Below are 18,375 nucleotides of genomic sequence, written 5' to 3'. Positions count from 1 at the left end.
TTGCTAACCTGTTCAGGGGGCACAAGGGCAAATTGCTCTGGTGATTTATGAAAGATGCTATTAATATGTTTGCATGTGGATCACTATGAGACAGCCCCTTAGGTTCAGAAGGAAGTGCTTTAGGGCTAGAGGCACCACCATCATTATGAGGCAGTTTATGTCATTTGAGGTGTTCATTCTTCCAGAGATTGGTGTTGGCAGGGGACAGTGTAGCTAGATAGCATCAGATGGTGGTCTGTAGGATGCATAGGAGGTAAAGAATAAGAGGAGGAGAGGGAAGACTGAAAAAGGAATAAGATGGTGAAAACTGAAGGAAAAGGACTGTAGTGTGAGGTTCAGGAAATAGGTCAGACAGAGGCTCACTGGTGGTGAAGAAAGGCTGGATGAATGGGCAACTACTACAGAAGTAATAAGGGAGACAGCTAGAAAGCTACTTAGTGTGACATAAAGAAATAGAAAGGAAGACAAAGAGATGAGGAAGTGCAGAAAAGCATAAGGAGAAAGAGGTTGGCGAAACAGAATTGGGATCAACGAAGAGATGAGAAAAGTAGGCAGGAGTACAAGGAGATGCGGCTAATGATGTTTGCGGATGATATTGTGATTTGCGATGAGAGTAGGAAGCAGGTTAAGAAGAGCCTGGAGAGAAGGGGAATGAAAGTCGGTAGGAGTAAGACAGAGTACATGTCTGTGAATGAGAGGGAGGGCAGTGAAGTGGTGTATTTGCAGGGAGAAGAGGTGGAGAAGGTGGATGAGTTTAGGTACCTGGGGTGCAAAGTAATGAAGTGTGTGTTAGAGAAGTGAAGAAAAGAGTGCAGGCAGGGTGGAGTGGGTGAAGAAGAGTGATAGCAGGAGTGATTTGTGATAAAAGGTGTCCCAGAGACCAAAAGCTGGTTGGCCTCAAAGACTGAATCCCATTCTGTTAGAGAGGCATCTGTGAAGACGATGATCTGCTGGTGGACTGCTCCCAGTGGGACATCAAGAGTGATGAATTGGCACTGTTGTGGCATAATTGTTGGCATAAGATCAAACCCAAGGTGTTTCCCATAGCATCAGCTACTGACACAGTGTTGAGTGACCATATGAAAGAAAACTATGAAGTTAATGCAGAGTTAATGCTTATGAAAATTACAAGCCAGAACCTCTGTTGATTGATTGATTGACTAATTAATTGATTAACTTATTAAGCGATTAATTTGTGAGATCACAGTGCATGCTTGATACTGTATTTTTTATTGTACAGATATGATAAATATATTAAATTATCAAAATGTCCAAACTGCAATCTACAGTCAAGGAGATCAGTTTAGATATGCCAGAAGTATCTCACTACCTCCCTCCGACAAAATGCTCCCAAAGCACTTGTTTAATTACACCTGTTTTTGAGAGGAGGACAAATTAACAATATTTGTGATAATTCTACACATTTTAAGGAAAGATCTTTTGTCAAACTAAGAAAATAAATCTGTTAAAGTTATTGCCTTTCTACAGGTTGTATAAGTGTGGTGTCTCAGATAAAGGCTGTGCAGCTCTGGCTTCAGCTCTGAGATCAAACCCCTCACACCTGAAAGAACTGGATCTGTATTATAATAAAGTCGGAGACACAGGAGTGAAGTGTCTCTCTACTGCACTGGAGAATCCTCACTGTAAACTGGAGACACTGAGGTAAGATCATCTCTCTGAGAGTCACATGACCTGCTGCTCAGTAACACACATCCTCAAAAAGTTAGACTGGAGCAAAAGTTATAAGTTCAAGGAAGATTTTTTTTCACTTTACACTGATGATTTGTAATTAGGTCTGTGGCACATTTGTGAGAAACTGCAGTAGAAAACTTGACTTTATGTGATTGGAGTGTTTCTGAAATTACTGTGTACTGTATACAAATGTAACTATCAATACAAACCGCACCTGGGACACAAACTAAATGCACTGTGTGGAAGCTGCAGAGCCTAAAAGCAGCATGTCAGGCTGCAGACGCGGAAGCAGATAAAGTCCAATCATGTTCTTTATTGAGGTGCAAAAAACAAAACACTCATACACCAATGAAAACAAAAGCAAACCCAGACATCCGCTCGTAACGAAGTATCCACTATGAGCGCGAATGTCAAACGCCTAATCCCAATGCAAGTAAAGCTTTCGGCAATGAGTACTTCAATAAGGAAATGGAGTTCGGAGAAATAGCCAGCGGTGAATCCCGGCGTTTGAGCAGCCACGCGATTTACCTGCATGACAATACAACGACCGACAGCCTGTGACTCAAGAACGTGAGTTTATGTAGTCTGATCTTTCATGAGCCACAGCTGTCGGTAATCTTGGGAAGCAGCGTGACTGCTATCGAGGGGGGCGTGGCAGGGTGGATCTCTGACAGCTACAGACGGGGGCGTGGCAGGGTGAATCCCTGACAGCTACAGAGGGGGGGCGTGGCAGGGTGAATCCCTGACAGTACCCCCCCATCCAGGGGCGACACCTGACGCCCCAAAACCCACCTATGCCAGGCGGGCCAGGGCACTCCGAGGAAGGCCTCCTTAGACGCCTGGGAGCAACGGAGGCCTGGTGAGCATCCTCTGCGGAGAGCCGGCATGGAACAACACCTTGCAGGAGGATCCGGAACGGAGCCACGCCCTCGGTGCTGACGGGAGGCTGAGTAAAGCCCCTGGCGGGGATTGAAGCCGGAGCGATCTCCATGGGGGGGGAACCGGAACTGGACGCCAACCATGACAATGACCGGGGAGTGGAGGACGTCCCGGGTGGAGACCAGGAACGTCGTACCACCCTCTGAGGGACCTGGAGGACCGCCGTCGCCGTCAGAGGGACCTGGAGGACCGACGTCGCCGTCAGAGGGACCTGGAGGACCGACGTCGCCGCCAGAGGGACCTGGAGGACCGACGTCGCCGCCAGAGGGACCTGGAGGACCGACGTCGCCGTCAGAGGGACCTGGAGGACCGACGTCGCCGTCAGAGGGACCTGGAGGACCGACGTCGCCATGCGGGGATCCTGTGGGCGATCCGTCGTCCTGAAGAGGACCTGGGGGCGAGACGTCGCCCTGCGTGGAGCTTGGATGCGATCCTTCGCCCTGCGTGGAGCCTGGATGCGAGACGTCGCCTTCTGTGGAGCCCGGGGGCGAGACGTCGCCCTGCGTGGAGCCTGGATGCGAGACGTCGCCTTCTGCGGAGCCCGGGGGCGAGACGTCGCCTTCTGCGGAGCCCGGGGGCGAGACGTCGCCTTCTGCGGAGCCCGGGGGCGAGCCGTCGCCTTCTGCGGAGCCCGGGGGCGAGCCGTCGCCTTCTGCGGAGCCCGGGGGCGAGCCGTCGCCTTCTGCGGAGCCCGGGGGCGAGCCGTCGCCTTCTGCGGGCGCTGGGGGCGAGCCGTCGCCTTCTGCGGGCGCTGGAGACGAGCCGTCGCCTTCTGCGGGACTGTGGGGTGAACCGTCGCCGTCGGTGGAACCCGGGGGCAGCGGTTCAACTTCCCTTTTGCAGTCCTGGAGCCGGGGTGAGTGCACAGGGAAACCCCTGGGCGTAGGGGCGCTCCTTGGGACCCTTAGGAGCAGATCGGAGCCCACTGAGCAGCCTGGAAATGAGGTGAAGCCTGCCTGGAGATCCACGAGCGGAGAAGGGCTCGCCTGGAGGTCCACGACATCAGTGGAGCTCTCTTTGGGACACTGAAGCGGAGACGAGCTCGTGGGGTCGCTCGGAGGCGGAGACGAGCTCTCGGAAGGAGCCTGGAGCGGAGTCGTGCCCTCTGGAGGAGCCAGGAGCTGGGCGGAGCTCTCTGGAGGGACCTGGAGCTGGGCGGAGCTCTCTGGAGGGACCTGGAGCTGGGCGGAGCTCTCTGGAGGGACCTGGAGCTGGGCGGAGCTCTCTGGAGGGACCTGGAGCTGGGCGGAGCTCTCTGGAGGGACCTGGAGCTGGGTGGAGCTCTCTTGGAGATCCTGAGGCGGAGCCGAGCTTTTCGTGGGCATGTCGCCTTGGAAGGGGCTCTGGGATGTGGCGTCGTCTGGAGAGGGACTCGGAGGAGTCACTTCGCCTTCTGTGACCGGAGGTGGCGGCGCGGCGCTCTCGTGAAGACTCTGTGGCGGCGCGGCGCTCTCGTGAAGACTCTGTGGCGGCGCGGCGCTCTCGTGAAGACTCTGTGGCGGCGCGGCGCTCTCGTGAAGACTCTGTGGCGGCGCGGCGCTCTCGTGATGGCATGGTGTGCTCGCCGACGCTCGGCGATGGTGTGGTGCGTCCACGAGAACCCCGGAACACAGCAGCACGCTGGTAGAGACCCTGAGATGAAGCAGCCCTTTCATTAAAACATTGGGGCTGAGCTGCAGGCTCATGGGAAATCCGGCACGGAGCCACGTGCTCTTGAGAACCTTGGAATGGAGCACCTTCCTCCTCGAGGGAACTGTAGTGGAGATCCACCACCCCTATCCCCAACTTCCCCAGAAGCAGCCCGCTGAATTCGGCGAGTGAGCCGAATTTGCCCCCTTTGGCGCTCCATAGTGAGCTGGCTTTGGCAAGAACTTCACCAGACAGGAGGGAAATACAGAGGGCAATCTTGGCTCGTTCGGAAGGAAACCGGGAAATGTTAACAGCCACATACTCGCCGATGCCTTGCAGAAATCCGCCTAATTCGTCTTTTTTCCCCGAGTACCGAGCCGGTAATCCCCTCGCGCTCTCTGAGGGGCGTGGCGCAGCCGCGCTCTCATGATCCGGCTTCTGTGGATCTGATCCGCGAGGAGCGGCACTGAGCTTCCGGAGGAAATCCGAAGCCGGGTTCAGCTGCCGATCCGTCGCGGTCGGAATCGCGGAATGGCGAATCCGCGTTCGGTATAGGTCGGTCGTTCTGTCAGGCTGCAGACGCGGAAGCAGATAAAGTCCAATCATGTTCTTTATTGAGGTGCAAAAAACAAAACACTCATACACCAATGAAAACAAAAGCAAACCCAGACATCCGCTCGTAACGAAGTATCCACTATGAGCGCGAATGTCAAACGCCTAATCCCAATGCAAGTAAAGCTTTCGGCAATGAGTACTTCAATAAGGAAATGGAGTTCGGAGAAATAGCCAGCGGTGAATCCCGGCGTTTGAGCAGCCACGCGATTTACCTGCATGACAATACAACGACCGACAGCCTGTGACTCAAGAACGTGAGTTTATGTAGTCTGATCTTTCATGAGCCACAGCTGTCGGTAATCTTGGGAAGCAGCGTGACTGCTATCGAGGGGGGCGTGGCAGGGTGGATCTCTGACAGCTACAGACGGGGGCGTGGCAGGGTGAATCCCTGACAGCTACAGAGGGGGGGCGTGGCAGGGTGAATCCCTGACACAGCAGTGAATTTGCAAAAAAATTCAATGTCCAAACTATTACAATAAAAAAAGTAAAATAATTAATTTATCAATTAATTTAAAGATTATATATATATATATATATATATATATATATATATATATATATATATATATATATATATATATACAGTACAGACCAAAAGTTTGGACACACCTTCCCAATCGAGATGGTTTAGGGGTGAGCTGGACTGCAGAGTGAAGGCAAAAGGGCCAACAAGTGCCAAGCATCTCTCGGGGAACTCCTTTAAGACTGTTGGAAGACCATTTCAGGTGACTACCTCTTGAAGCTTATCAAGAGAATGCCAAGAGTGTGCAAAGCAGTAATCAAAGCAAAAGGTGGCTACTTTGAAGAACCTAGAATATGAAATTTTTCAGTTGTTTCACACTTTTTTGTTATGTATATAATTCCATATATAATTCCACATGTGTTATTTCATAGTTTTGATGCCTTCAGTGTGAATCTACAATTTTCATAGTCATGAAAATAAAGAAAACTCTTTGAATGAGAAGGTGTGTCCAAACTTTTGGTCTGTACTGTGTATATATATATATATATATATATATATATATATATATATATATATATATATATATATATATATATATAAATATTTTTAATCTGTCATTAAATGCCCATTCAGTATAATTCCTCTTAGTCACATAAAACAGGGTTGCCAGATTTGTATTACAAATTTAGCGTTATGGACAGGCAAAACCTATAAACCATGTTTTTTATTTAAGCTCTAAAAATGGTTTCGTTATATATCACAAACAATAATGTCTATTAGTAAACCCTCCGACTCGTATACATTCATATAGCAACAAAGATTTGAAATTAAAACAGGATTAATGGGTCTACGTATGAGAGGAGATCAGAGTGCGTGCGCCTTTAAAAAAAGAAATGATCCTGTGAATTAACACGTTGCACTTTTCATTTCATTGCCATCCAGTAAATGCATGTGAATGGTGGAAACTGGTAATGCAAGCTGAGTGTGAAGGAGGTTCACAATTTGCTGCATTTGAAAGTTAAAGTTTGGTGGACTTTGGTGAACTGAAAATAAAATCAACATTTAATGAAATGTTGTGAAATATCTGTTTTGCAAAGTCACTGCATACTCAGATCATAAGCAGGTGCCACTCTAAAGAAATTTTGCATGCTAAAAGTCTAGTGTGACTGCAGCCTCCTAATCTTGCTGAAAAAGGCCAAACATATTCTATTCTATTCTATTCTATTCTATTCTATTCTATTCTATTCTATTCTATTCTATTTGGGAATACTGTTGCTATTAAGAGGTGCACTTAAAGGTACACCCATATGAATACTCAACTCCAAGATTTTCCAGCAGAACATTACCCAAACTGTCTTGGCCAGCTTACCTGGTGCACTTGCACCTGGCCTTCCATATGATGTAAACGAAAACATCAGTGCAGGCCACCTTCTTGCAGTCCTTCCCCATATTTACCATACACCGACCAGGCAAAATATTATGACATAATATCATTATAAGTGGTGAAGGTAATAAAACTGATTATCTCATCATGTCATCTGTTAGTGTGTGGGATATATTAGGCAGCAAGTAAATGTTTTGTCCTAAAAGTTAATGTGCTAGAAAAAGTATTTGCAGTAAAGATTTGAGCAATTTTGACATGGGCCAAATCGTGATGGCTAGACAACTGGGTCAGAGCATCTCCAAAACTGCAGTTCTTGTGGGCTGTTCCCATTCTGCAGTTGTCAGTATCTATCAAAAGTGGCCCAAGGAAGGAACAGTGGTAAACCGGTGACAGGGTCAACAGTGGCCAAGGCTCATTGATGCATGTGGGGAGCGAAGGCCCATGTGGCGAGCCAACAGGCGAGCTACTGTGGCTCAAATTGCTGAAGAGGTTAATGTTAAGGTTCAGGACTGTTTTGGCAAAAAAATGGGGACCAACACAATATTATGCATGTGGTCATTATGTTATGTCTGATTGGTAGTCAAAAAGGTATGCCTGGTTGGTGTAGCTTCTCAGTGACAACCAAAAGTGCAGTTGTTCCGTATTGTGCCACTTTGATGCTAGGTTGGAGACTGGCTTGAAGAATCTTGGAGAGATGACGAGACAGATGATTAGCAAGGAATTTGGAAAAAAAAAATAGAATTAATCAGGGAGTTTCCTGAGAATGTCAATAACCAATGCCCTCTTGAATAAAGTATATGACCAGATGTTATAGACTCATTGGTAAAAGTAGTATCAGATTGTTGTATCAGATTGACTGGAGAATTGAGGAGGGGATTTGATCCTTTACACCAGGGGTTTTCAACTGGTTCTGTGCCAGGGACCACCATTCTGACTAACAAGTAATCCGCGGCCCAGTATTGTGTGTGTGTGTGTGTGTGTGTGTGTGTGTGTGGGGGGGGGGTGTCTATTTCACGCGCAAGATGAATGTGTGCGTATATGACACAAAACACAACGTTAGCAAAGCATAGGCCTGATAGGTGCAATCTATCCTGTGTCAGTTTGAATATTTTTTATATTTTCATTAAATTCAGTTTTCCCACTAATGTGCAAATAATCTGGAAATGTTTGGAAAAATTAATTATGGAAAAAAAGTGATTTTTATAGAGAAATTATGTAGGCTGTCACGGACAACATGCAATGCTGCCGCGGACCACCAGGGGGCCGCGGACCACCGGTTGAAAAACCCTGCTTTACACAGGTGGTAGAATTGTGGGCCAAGATGATTTCCAGGATCTCTTCTGTTGCTAGATTATTGGAAATATCAGGAAAAAAAATGAAAATCCTGAGTGTGTATATCCCACAACACCTGGGGAAAATGTCACAACACCTGACATTTGAATGTGTTTTTACCCACTTTTCCAGCTAATGTTTGGGTGGTACCAATCAAAAAGTGAAAATAAACAGACCAAACAGTCAGGTAGTCCTATAATCTAGCACTTTAACAGCCAAAACTATGTTTGCCTAATCTCCTTATAATAATGAATAATACATAATATGATAAAGTCTCTGTTAAATACTGTTAGTTGTTAAAGAGCTCCAAAGAGAGAAAATCAATGTCATGCAACAAACATCTGTATCTGTCAGATTTTCAAAAGTCAAAATAAAAAAGTAATAATATCTTACACTTATCATAAAATCCTCTAAAAAGGTCATACATTCTCAATACACACAATGTCATTTCAAGTCCCACATAAGGTTCATAAACAAAGAAGGTGTGTTTGTTTCATATTTTTCTACAGGTTGTGTGGCTGTGGTGTCTCATATGAAGGCTGTGCTGCTCTTGCTTTTGCTCTAAGATCAAACCCCTCATACCTGAGAAAGCTGGATTTGTCTAATAATACAATAAAAAGCTCTGGAAAGAAGCTGCTTTCTGCTCTTAAGGATGATGAACATTTCAAACTACAGACTCTAATGTGAGTATGGACCTTTTTAGACAAATGTTTGCTAGCCAGTACACATAGTTCCATTCCAGCAGTTTCCCTGTTTCTAGTTTCTCTTTTCACACCTAGATTTTCATGAGGTCTGAGTCCCTGATGGAAACGGCTCTGATCCAGACACCGATGCAGACACTTTATCTGCTGAAGTGGACCCTCTGTCCTTTTTCCCACCCAACAAACCCCAGCATACTTCATGGTGAATGCTATTGGCCAATTGTAATGTCACTACCATGCACTAGGGGCTTTTTTGCAGCATTCCCCCTCTTGTATATAGCAGGTAAGACGAAAGAAGAAGAGCGTGTTGTTTGAAGCTTGGAAAGTGTTGTCTTCTTGGATTTACCCGACTGCTTAGAGTCCGGATTGAGAAACTTTTTATATTCCGCTGAGTTCTTAACTAAACAAGGCTCTTTAAGCTACCAAACAGGAGCAGACAAAAGACAGTGGTAGCTAAGCCTGAACTTCAGCACAAGGTGACTGGATTTCATTTGGAATTTTTAAAATAATTTTATGTCTTTCTATAGACATTTCTTAAATTTCTCTTCATTTTAGCAACTAGCACAATAGTCACTAATCTACAGGACATTCAGATTTCTTTATGGACAATGGTCAGATTTGAATGAAAGCTTTCTTTCTTTCCCTCATTTCCAAACAACAGTGACAGCAGGTGTTTGACTTCGAGTCTTTGTCTTGCAGCAATTGTTATGTTTTGGGGGTTTTTTTTGCAATTGTTTTATTTCTTTTCATATAAACGTTAAAACCATAATTTCTTGGTGTATATGCATTCTGGGTTTTCACATTTGTTATTGCACCATGGGTAATTATAAAGCCAATCGGTGGGTCCCTTCTTTAACTTTATGTAGCTTGCCTCCTTAGAACGTTTTTAGGGAGACCATTAAAGATTGAACAGGGACCATCAGGCTAACAATATTTTTACCCTGAGAGGGTTCAGTGACTTGTATATTGACTCCAATGAGAAAAATGAAAGAGCTATGTATAATGTTACTAAAGAGGAATATCATCATTCTTGCTCATCAGTTACATCTCTGAATGACCAAATGGTTGCATTAGAAAATCGAATAGCAGACAATAGTCAGATAGTAAGCGAGAAAGTTTCTTTTGATTAATTTTTTCAAACAATGTAAAAAGATAGAAGATAAGATGACAATATACTATCATGTTCAACAGGAGTGAGAGAGTGTAAAATAACAGTTGGAAATGTTAGTCATAGATAAGACTTAGGTTAAGCTGAAAAGAAGAGAAGCTGAAAAGTGGCTCCATTTACCCCAATAGTCCCAATAAAAGTCTCTAGCTAAAGCTACCCATGCTCCACCTAGCAATATGACCCAGCCTATAGTCCAGCCATGCTCACAACCAGAGCAACCAGTCTTTAATCTAATATAACCCTCCAGTAAAACATGATTTCCCTAGTTCTAACAATTCTCTTGATGATGACTCAGTTGTGTATATTGAGTGGTGTAAGGAATATTTTGTTGTTTAACCCTTAAGTCATGTAAAAATCCTTGCCTATCCGTGGTTAGCAGAGAGGAAAAATGTGGTCAACTGGATGCAGTTTAAAGAGAGATTCCTGCACTCAAGGACTATAAGGATGTAGCAGCTAGGAAGATGCTGGAATGGAAAAATGTGCTAAGAAATGTTTTAGAGAAATGCATTCCAGTATTGTGCATTGTGTCTGTGATGTGAAAAAAAAAAATTTCTGAGAAGGAAGTGTTTTAGGCAATTTCAAGGAATTGAAACCTGTGACTTGCCAGTTTGCTACAAGGAACTGTCAAAGACGTGTGATAGTTAGTCAGGATTGGGGCAGAAATTGAAAGAGACTTTGACAATTCCAAAAGGTATTGGAGTTGAATGGAGAAGAACAGAAGTGATGGATGTTTGAACCTAAGGCTGGCAACCGAGTTGTGCTGCTTGACCAGAGTCAAGACCATCATGATTGTAAGAACATTGCTCTTCCCATAATTTCCATAGACATCTATTTTGTTGACACTGGAAGCACGTTTTCACTAATCCAAAACTCTTGTTCCTGTTGGCCAGTGGACAGAGATAAAACTCCCTAGGCACAGTGAGTTGGATAGGTGAAGTCCAAGGACAGTCTGTAAGCATTTCTTTATCCTGCAAGATACTAATGAACTGTGCCAGTCATTCTGGGAATCAACGTTCTGGTAACCAAAATAGTATTCCACAGGGCTCAGTGCTGTATGCCTACAACACCAGAACTGAATAGTTTTTCTTTCCTACATCAGAGGTGCATTACATTTTTTTTGTTGCTAAAGGGGAAAGGTAATGGGGAACAGGTGTATGTGATTAGAGCAGGGAGAGGCTGAGTGAGATAAAAACAAAAGGGGAATTTGCTTAGGTGAAGAAAATAGAAAAAAAATAAAGGTGTCATGTTAAAGGGTTTAAAAAAAAGATTGCGGTTCCAGATCCTTTGCAGATTATCGAGATGCTTCAAAACCAAGACTTATTTATATGCCTATTCTATGTTTCAAATTCAGAATATTTTTCTGCACCCTGGATTAAAAAAATTGCCTACTGGCAGAGAAATGGATGAAGATAACTTTAAAAAAAACAGAATTTGTCTACAAGTCTATATACATTTATTTGTTTACTGTTCACCCTGCAAAATGCCACAGCATCCTTCCAAAGATTGATAGAACAGGTATTACGTGAGGTGGAAGGAAAGTGCTTTATAGTATTGCAACAGCCCCATAGTGATGTTACTAGAGTTTTCAATTTAGTACCTCCTCCAAATTCCGTGGGGCTCTCAAGAATTAAATTAAGAGCTAAAATTTAGAGCTAAAGGTCAAGGAAAAACAGAGCACGAATGATGTTTTGTTAGAAGCATGGCTGCCTCTTGCGCTGAGTCCAGGTTGGAAAACTATTGTTTTGAGTTCAACCAAGTAAGTCTTTTTTTTTTGTTGTTGTTCATTTTGTGTTGTTAACATTGTATTTATTGTGAATTTGGTGGTGTATTTCTTATTTGGGTTATTGGGTGTGCTAATATTTTGAATGCTAATGTAAGCCTGCATGTCTCTATAGTAAAGGACGCCTCCTTTTCCCGTTCTCTGATAATGTTTATTTTATTGCCATCTCTACCGAGACATCCTGTGGCGCTTGTGCAGCTTATTTTGTCTGGTAAAGGTTGTTTTGGGGATAGAGTCTTTGCAACGTGCCCTAGTGTGGAGCCCAGAAGTATTGAGAAAGGATAGAATTGGAACTCTTGTTAGAGGGGGGTCTGCTGGGAGGTTTGCACATCTTTTGTTTCGGCAGCTTGTCGTCTTCATCTTTATCAATGTTCTGCGAGCTCCAAGAATAAAGCATTGTTTGGTGAACGGTGTTCAGTTGGACTCTTTTATGTGATGATTATTCCGTCAATTAAACTGATAGCCAAAAAAACTACATTCAAGAGAATTTATGAGCAAACCTTTTCTGTTTTATCTAATACAAAATGGCATATCTAATACAAAGACTTCTTGCAAACTATTTTGTGGCTAGCCTCGTGGATTGGGTGGATCTCAACAATGAGCTGAAGTTGACAGTCTGTCAAACAGATTTAGGACTACAATTTACTTCTGATCACCATCACTGTACCCCACAACATAGTATTTATCTGTAATCAATGGACATTTGGTGCAACCCAGATGAGGGTTAAGTCTCTTAAGTCTGGTTCCTCTTAAGGTTTCTTCCTTATGCCATCTCGGGAAGTTTTTCCTTTCCACAGTGGCTCATCATGGACAAACTTACACTTATAAAGAACATTGGATTTTTGGCAAAAGACTTTTATCAACTTTTCTCAAAATCTTTGATTCATCTTTTAAAAGTAAGTATTTTTCAATGAACATATTATTGCCATCTTACTGTTCACACACAAAATGTTTAGTCACACCAGTACGACAGTACAGTTTTAGTATTTCCTGATATAAACTGTCGTTTGGATTACAATGATTGAAAATACACAAGGCTGAATTTCTTCTGTATGACATCTGTAAATTTTAACAGCCCAAATTGATTCATTTGATCGAAAGAAACCATACAGGATTTACATTTTTTTTAGTGAACTGTAATACTGAATGGAAAGGGGTCCTCTGCAGGATTATAAGGTAATCCTGCAGTCCTGTGTGGAAAAAATGCAATAATGCAATACATTTATCCTTGTATACTTGTGTTCTAACTTGTGTTGGAGAATGTATATACACACTATTAACAACACAGTCCACACTTGTGGATTACATACCTGTTCTCTCTACGAAATGTTTGAATTATTGAAGACAGTTGATCTCCCAATATTCGGCTGTACCCTCCGACCCGCCTCAGCCATTGTAAGGCCATGATTGACAACATGTTTCACAATAGTGGCTCTAATTTCTGAAATTTGTCTATGTCTCTGGCCTCTTCTTCCTCTTCCTTTATTTTGTCTCCTTACCCTTTCAGCATGCATCCTTATTCTTGGCTCTCGATCATGTTCGTTTCCTAGTTGTTCATCCATTTTCAACAATTGTAAATGTATTTTGCTCTTTTTATATACACTCGCCAATTACAGTAAAGGTTCACGAGATTCAGCCTTGACCTATTTTAGAGAACTAGTTGATTATTGGTTGATCTGAAAGTGAACACGCCCCTTCAGTAGTGACATTCAAGGTTCATCTGCACAATTCATCAATTCAAGACACAATTACCAAAAACGTTTAATAGAACTGTGAAGAAAAAGAGCTTGACAAATTTTGACAACTGGTTTAACCATTTTGCACTTAATGACTTACAGTTTTTCTCAGTTGCTTTGGAGCATTTCTCGAATCATCCTTAAGATTTGCAAATCAGTAAGTGCATTCTCAAAACAATGTGTACAAACAGCACAACCTTTTTTTTTTTGGACTGACTAAAAAATTACAATATAATGTCATTGTGATAGAAAATTTTAAAAGGTAAACATAGGAAACACTTCTTAGGCAGAACTGTGCATGCCGCACTATACAGTGTAATCAGTCTCTACGTCCCCGTCTGTCGGGCCACAGATTTTCATCCACATCACAACAGATATCATCCCTTGCAATACCATTGTGAGGCCATGATTGACAACATGCTCCACAATAGTGGCTCTAATTTCATCTGAAATGTGTTTATGTCTCTGGCCTCTTCTTCCTCTTCCTCTATTTTGCCTCCTTAACCTTCCAGCATGCATCCTTATTCTTGGCTCTCGATCATGTTCGTTTCCTAGTTGTTCATCCATTTTCAACAATTGTGAATCTGTGTTTTGCTATTTTTTTATACACTCGCCAATTACAGTAAAGGTTCACGAGATTCAGCCTTGACCTATTTTAGAGAACTAGTTGATTATTGGTTGATCTGAAAGTGAACACGCCCCTTTATTAGTAAAATTGAAGGGTAATCTGCACAATTCATCAATTAAAGACACAATTAACAAAAACAGTTTAATAGAACTCTGTGAAGAAGAAGAGCTTGACAAATTTTGACAACTGGTTTAACCATTTTGCACTTAATGACTTAATGCAATGAACTGATGCCTAAATGTTTTGGGGGTTAAGACCATTAAGGTAAAACCAGTATACTATATTTTGATCAACATAATCTGCAATTTTAAGCATGTCAAAAAATGAATAAACAAATGAAATGAAACAAACTTGAAATATTTTAAATAAAAAAAGAGCTTAAACAAAAACAAACAAAAAAAACCTTCCGAACACAAAAGGAGAAACTTTAACAAAAGATTTATTTATTTATATAAAATTAGTTCAGCCAGAATTGAGGAGACAGTGGATACAAGTGCAGGTGCTGATGGGTAATTGAAATGCACTGTGCTGATTTCAGCATAAGCAAGACATTCAAAGAATTACCAAATTGTATATTTATAGATAGATATAGATATAAAAAAACAAAAGAAAAATACTATGGCTCAGTACTTGAGAGAAGGGTATAAGTAATCTTGCAAATAAATGTGCATTAATGTGCAAATAAAGGTGCAAAGTATAACGAATCCAAACAAATGGCACAATGAAAGATGATAGATAGATAGATAGATAGATAGATAGATAGATAGATAGATAGATAGATAGATAGATAGATAGATAGATAGACAGACAGACATTATTGAAATGTATTGTGTGTTAAAAAACATTTTCTATTTGCCAACATGGAAATGCAGGAACACCGGAGTCTCCATCACACAGAGATGGTCACCACAAACTAAATATAAAATAAAACAAAAAATGTCTTCATTAATAACCACAAACTTGACTGTGGAACTTTGTGAGCAATGTTCAATGTGAAGTATTAATGCTGTTTTGCTCACTTTGAGAATATAACAAACCTTATCCTAGAGTCTTTCACTGTTTTTTTGAAGACCATTTGTTTATAGTTTCACATTTTGTTTACCTTGTTTATGTCATTAGCTAATCACCTGTTCCATTGCCTGATATCAACTACAGATTTTATTCATGTTCTAGATAAGTTTGCATTTGTAGTGGAACTACACCTTTAATTGGGTAACTGGGTGTGATGTCGGGTCATTGGGCTTTTAGGTGCAGGTTTTGTATGAAACACAATGTAGTATATGTAATCACAGTCCCTGTAAAGGACTTTAGGGACTACAATGACTTTCAAGCACTAATTTGGGAGACTCTGCCTGACTTCCTGAATTTCGCCTTCACATGGAACAACCTTCCTGAACACAAAGCAGCATTAAAGATAAAAGCTAAAAAAAATTCTGATCATAATTTTATCCAGCAATGTTTTTAAGCAGCTTTACTTTCTAATACGATATTTATTGGAACTAATAAGAAATAATGATAACATGGCTAAAGGCTACATTCTAAAATTTTTCTAGAAAGGGTCTTTACTTACATCAGTGTCTGTTCTTTGTAATGTTTTTCTTTAAGAGCAGACAGTAGCTTCTTTCCTGAGTCTCCAATTTTATTATTACAGCGCAGATTCAGTTCTTTCAAGTATGAGGGGTTAAAAATCAGAGCTGAAGTCAGAGCAGCACAGCCTTCATCTGAGACTCCACAATCACTTAACCTGTAGAGGAACACAATGGCTTTAAGTGTGTGTGTGTGTGTGTGTGTGTGTGTGTGTGTGTGTGTGTGTGTGAGAATGTGTAATACTTAACATTTTAGGCTATACAGGAATATACCCTGATGTTTAATGTTACAGACTTATTCCAAAATGGATTCAATAAATTTTTTTCCTTAAAATTCTACAAAGAATACCTCATAATAAAAAGATGAAAGAAGTTTGTTTAACATCTTGCAAATGTACAAAAAAATAATAAATAGAAAGAAAGAAAAGAAAATCGTATGTAATGTACATAAGTATTCACAGCCTTTGCCATGACACTCAAAATTGATCTCAGGTTCATCCTGTTTCCACTGATCATCCATAAAATGGTTCTACAACTTGATTGGAGTCCACCTGTGGTACATTTAGCTGATTGGACAGGATTTGGAAAGGCACACACCTGTCTATATGAGGTCCCACAGTTAATGGTGCATGTTAGAGCACAAACCAAGGCATGAAGACTAAATTCTCTGTACACCTTTGAGACAGGATTGTATCGAGGTACAGATTCGGGGAAGGGTACAGATAGATTTCTGGAGCATTGTCGGTCCCAATGAGCACAGTGGCCTCTATCATCCGTAAATGTTTGGAACCACTCTTTTGGTGCTTTCTCTAAAGCAGAGCTGCCTGGCCAAACTGAGAGATCGGGGGAAAATGGCCTTAGTCAGGGAGGTGACCAAGAACCTGATGGTCACTGTGAAAGTGCTCCAGTGTTCCTCTGTGGAAAGAGGAGAACCTTCCAGAAGAACAAACATCTCTGCAGCACTCCACCAATCAGGCCTGTATTGTAGAGTGGCAAGACAGAAGCTACTCCTTAATAAAAGGCACATGACAGCCCACCTGAAGTTTGCCAAAAAGCTTACAAAGGACTCTCACACCATAAGAAACAAAATTCTCTGGTCTGATGAAAAAAAGATTGAACTCCTGGCCTGAATGCCAAATGTCATGTCTGGAGGAAACCAGGTACCGTTCATCACCTGGCTAATTCAATCCCAACAGTGAAGTATGGTGCTGTCAGCATCATTCTGTGGGGATGTATTTCAATGACAGGAACTGGGAGACTAATCAGGATCGAGGGAAAGATGAATGCAGCAATTAACATTCTTGATAAAAGCCACAGTTAATCTTCCAACAGGACAATGACCCTAAGCCCACAACAAGGATAACAAAGGAGTGGCTACAGGACAACTCTGTGAATGTCCTTGAGTGGCTCAGCCAGACCCCAGACTTGAACCTGATTGAACATCTCTTGAGAAATCTGAAAATGGCTGAGGACCAGACGCTCCTCATCCAACCTTATGGAGCTTGCGAGGTTCTGCAATGAAGAATGGGAGAAACTGCAGAAAAATAGGTGTGTCAAGCCTGTAGCATCAAACTCAAAAAGACTTAAAGCTGCAATTGATGTCAATGGTGCTTCAACAAAGTATTGAGCAAAAGCTGTGAATACATATGTACATGTGATAATTGATTATTTTTTATTGTTAATAAATTTGCAAAGATTTCAAACTTTCACTTTGTCATTATGGGGTATTGTTTGTAGAATTTGTAGGAAAATAATGCATTTAATCAATTTTGGAATAAGGCTATAACATAACAAAATGTGGAAAACTGAAGCGCTGTGAAAACTTTCCGGATGCACTGTACCTAATATAACTAATCAAGCAATAAACTGGAAAAGCATAATGCAAAAAACATCATGCAGATACAGGTCAAGAGCATCAATTACTTTTCGCATCAAACATCAGAACGGACAAAACCTAATTTTAGAATCTCAGTGCCATCAAACATAGTGTGAATGTTTCAGAGTATCATCAAGGTGTGTTTTGTGCTAATGCTTCTTACATACAATATATACAGTACATCTGACTCATCACTGTGCAGTGAAATAAAACAATCTTCCTTCTCAGATCACCAACTGACTGTATAGGGGTATAGAAAGGACATTACTCATAATCACACACTTCAGTGCTCATGGTTCTTCTCACTCTCTGGTGTTTTGTATTGGTTTTAAGATTTAGAATCACACTCTTAATATTCTCTTTTGAGTCTGGTTCCTCTCAAGCTTTCTTCCTCATACCATCTAAGGGAGTTTTTCCTTGCCACATTCGCCCCAGGCTTGCTCATCAGGGATAAACACACATAATTCCATTTCATTCTTAAGTTCTGTAAAGCTGCTTTAAGACAATGTCCATTTTGAAAGGCTCTTTAGAAATAAACTTGATAATAAAACAAGCTTTTATTCCACTCTCACTAATGGAGAACGTGTTTTTACAATGCAGCAGGTCATGTGGCCATCACAGAGATGATTTTACCTCAGTATCTCCAGGTTACGAAGAGGATTCTCCAGTACAGCAGAGAGACTCCTTACTCCTGAGTCTCCTATTTTATTGTGAGACAGATTCAGTTCTTTCAGGTGTGAGGGATTTGCTCTCAAAGCTTTAGTCAGAGCAGCACAGCCTTCATCTGAAACACCACACTTACTCAATCTGTAGAAAAACACATGACACACAACATATTTTCAGCTG

The 18,375-nt window shown here is 41.9% G+C and overlaps 1 protein-coding gene and 1 pseudogene across 2 annotated transcripts in view; one reads left to right on the top strand and one right to left on the bottom strand.

Annotated features, from left to right (window-relative positions):
• Positions 1 to 9,524, top strand: part of LOC310719058 (NLR family CARD domain-containing protein 3-like) — a 31,742-nt pseudogene extending 22,218 nt beyond the window's left edge. The window contains exons 8-10 of the transcript XR_014538269.1: positions 1,489 to 1,662; positions 8,564 to 8,737; positions 8,834 to 9,524. The product of XR_014538269.1 is annotated as an NLR family CARD domain-containing protein 3-like (transcript). The remainder of the gene's footprint in view (positions 1 to 1,488; positions 1,663 to 8,563; positions 8,738 to 8,833) is intronic.
• Positions 9,525 to 14,794: 5,270 nt separating this feature from the next.
• Positions 14,795 to 18,375, bottom strand: part of LOC310719309 (uncharacterized protein) — a 92,687-nt gene continuing 89,106 nt past the window's right edge. The window contains exons 22-24 of the mRNA XM_083528901.1: positions 18,163 to 18,336; positions 15,638 to 15,811; positions 14,795 to 14,980 (exon numbers count right to left, since the gene is read on the bottom strand). Of these exons, the coding sequence (XP_083385027.1) occupies positions 14,971 to 14,980; positions 15,638 to 15,811; positions 18,163 to 18,336 (358 nt within the window). The 3' untranslated portion in view covers positions 14,795 to 14,970. The remainder of the gene's footprint in view (positions 14,981 to 15,637; positions 15,812 to 18,162; positions 18,337 to 18,375) is intronic.

This window comes from Silurus aristotelis, assembly GCF_946808225.1.
Source record: "Silurus aristotelis genome assembly, chromosome: 24".
In the NCBI taxonomy this organism is placed as follows: Eukaryota; Metazoa; Chordata; class Actinopteri; order Siluriformes; family Siluridae; genus Silurus; species Silurus aristotelis.
The sequence above is the reverse complement of the archived record's forward strand: the minus strand, read 5'-3'. Positions and strand labels throughout refer to the sequence as shown.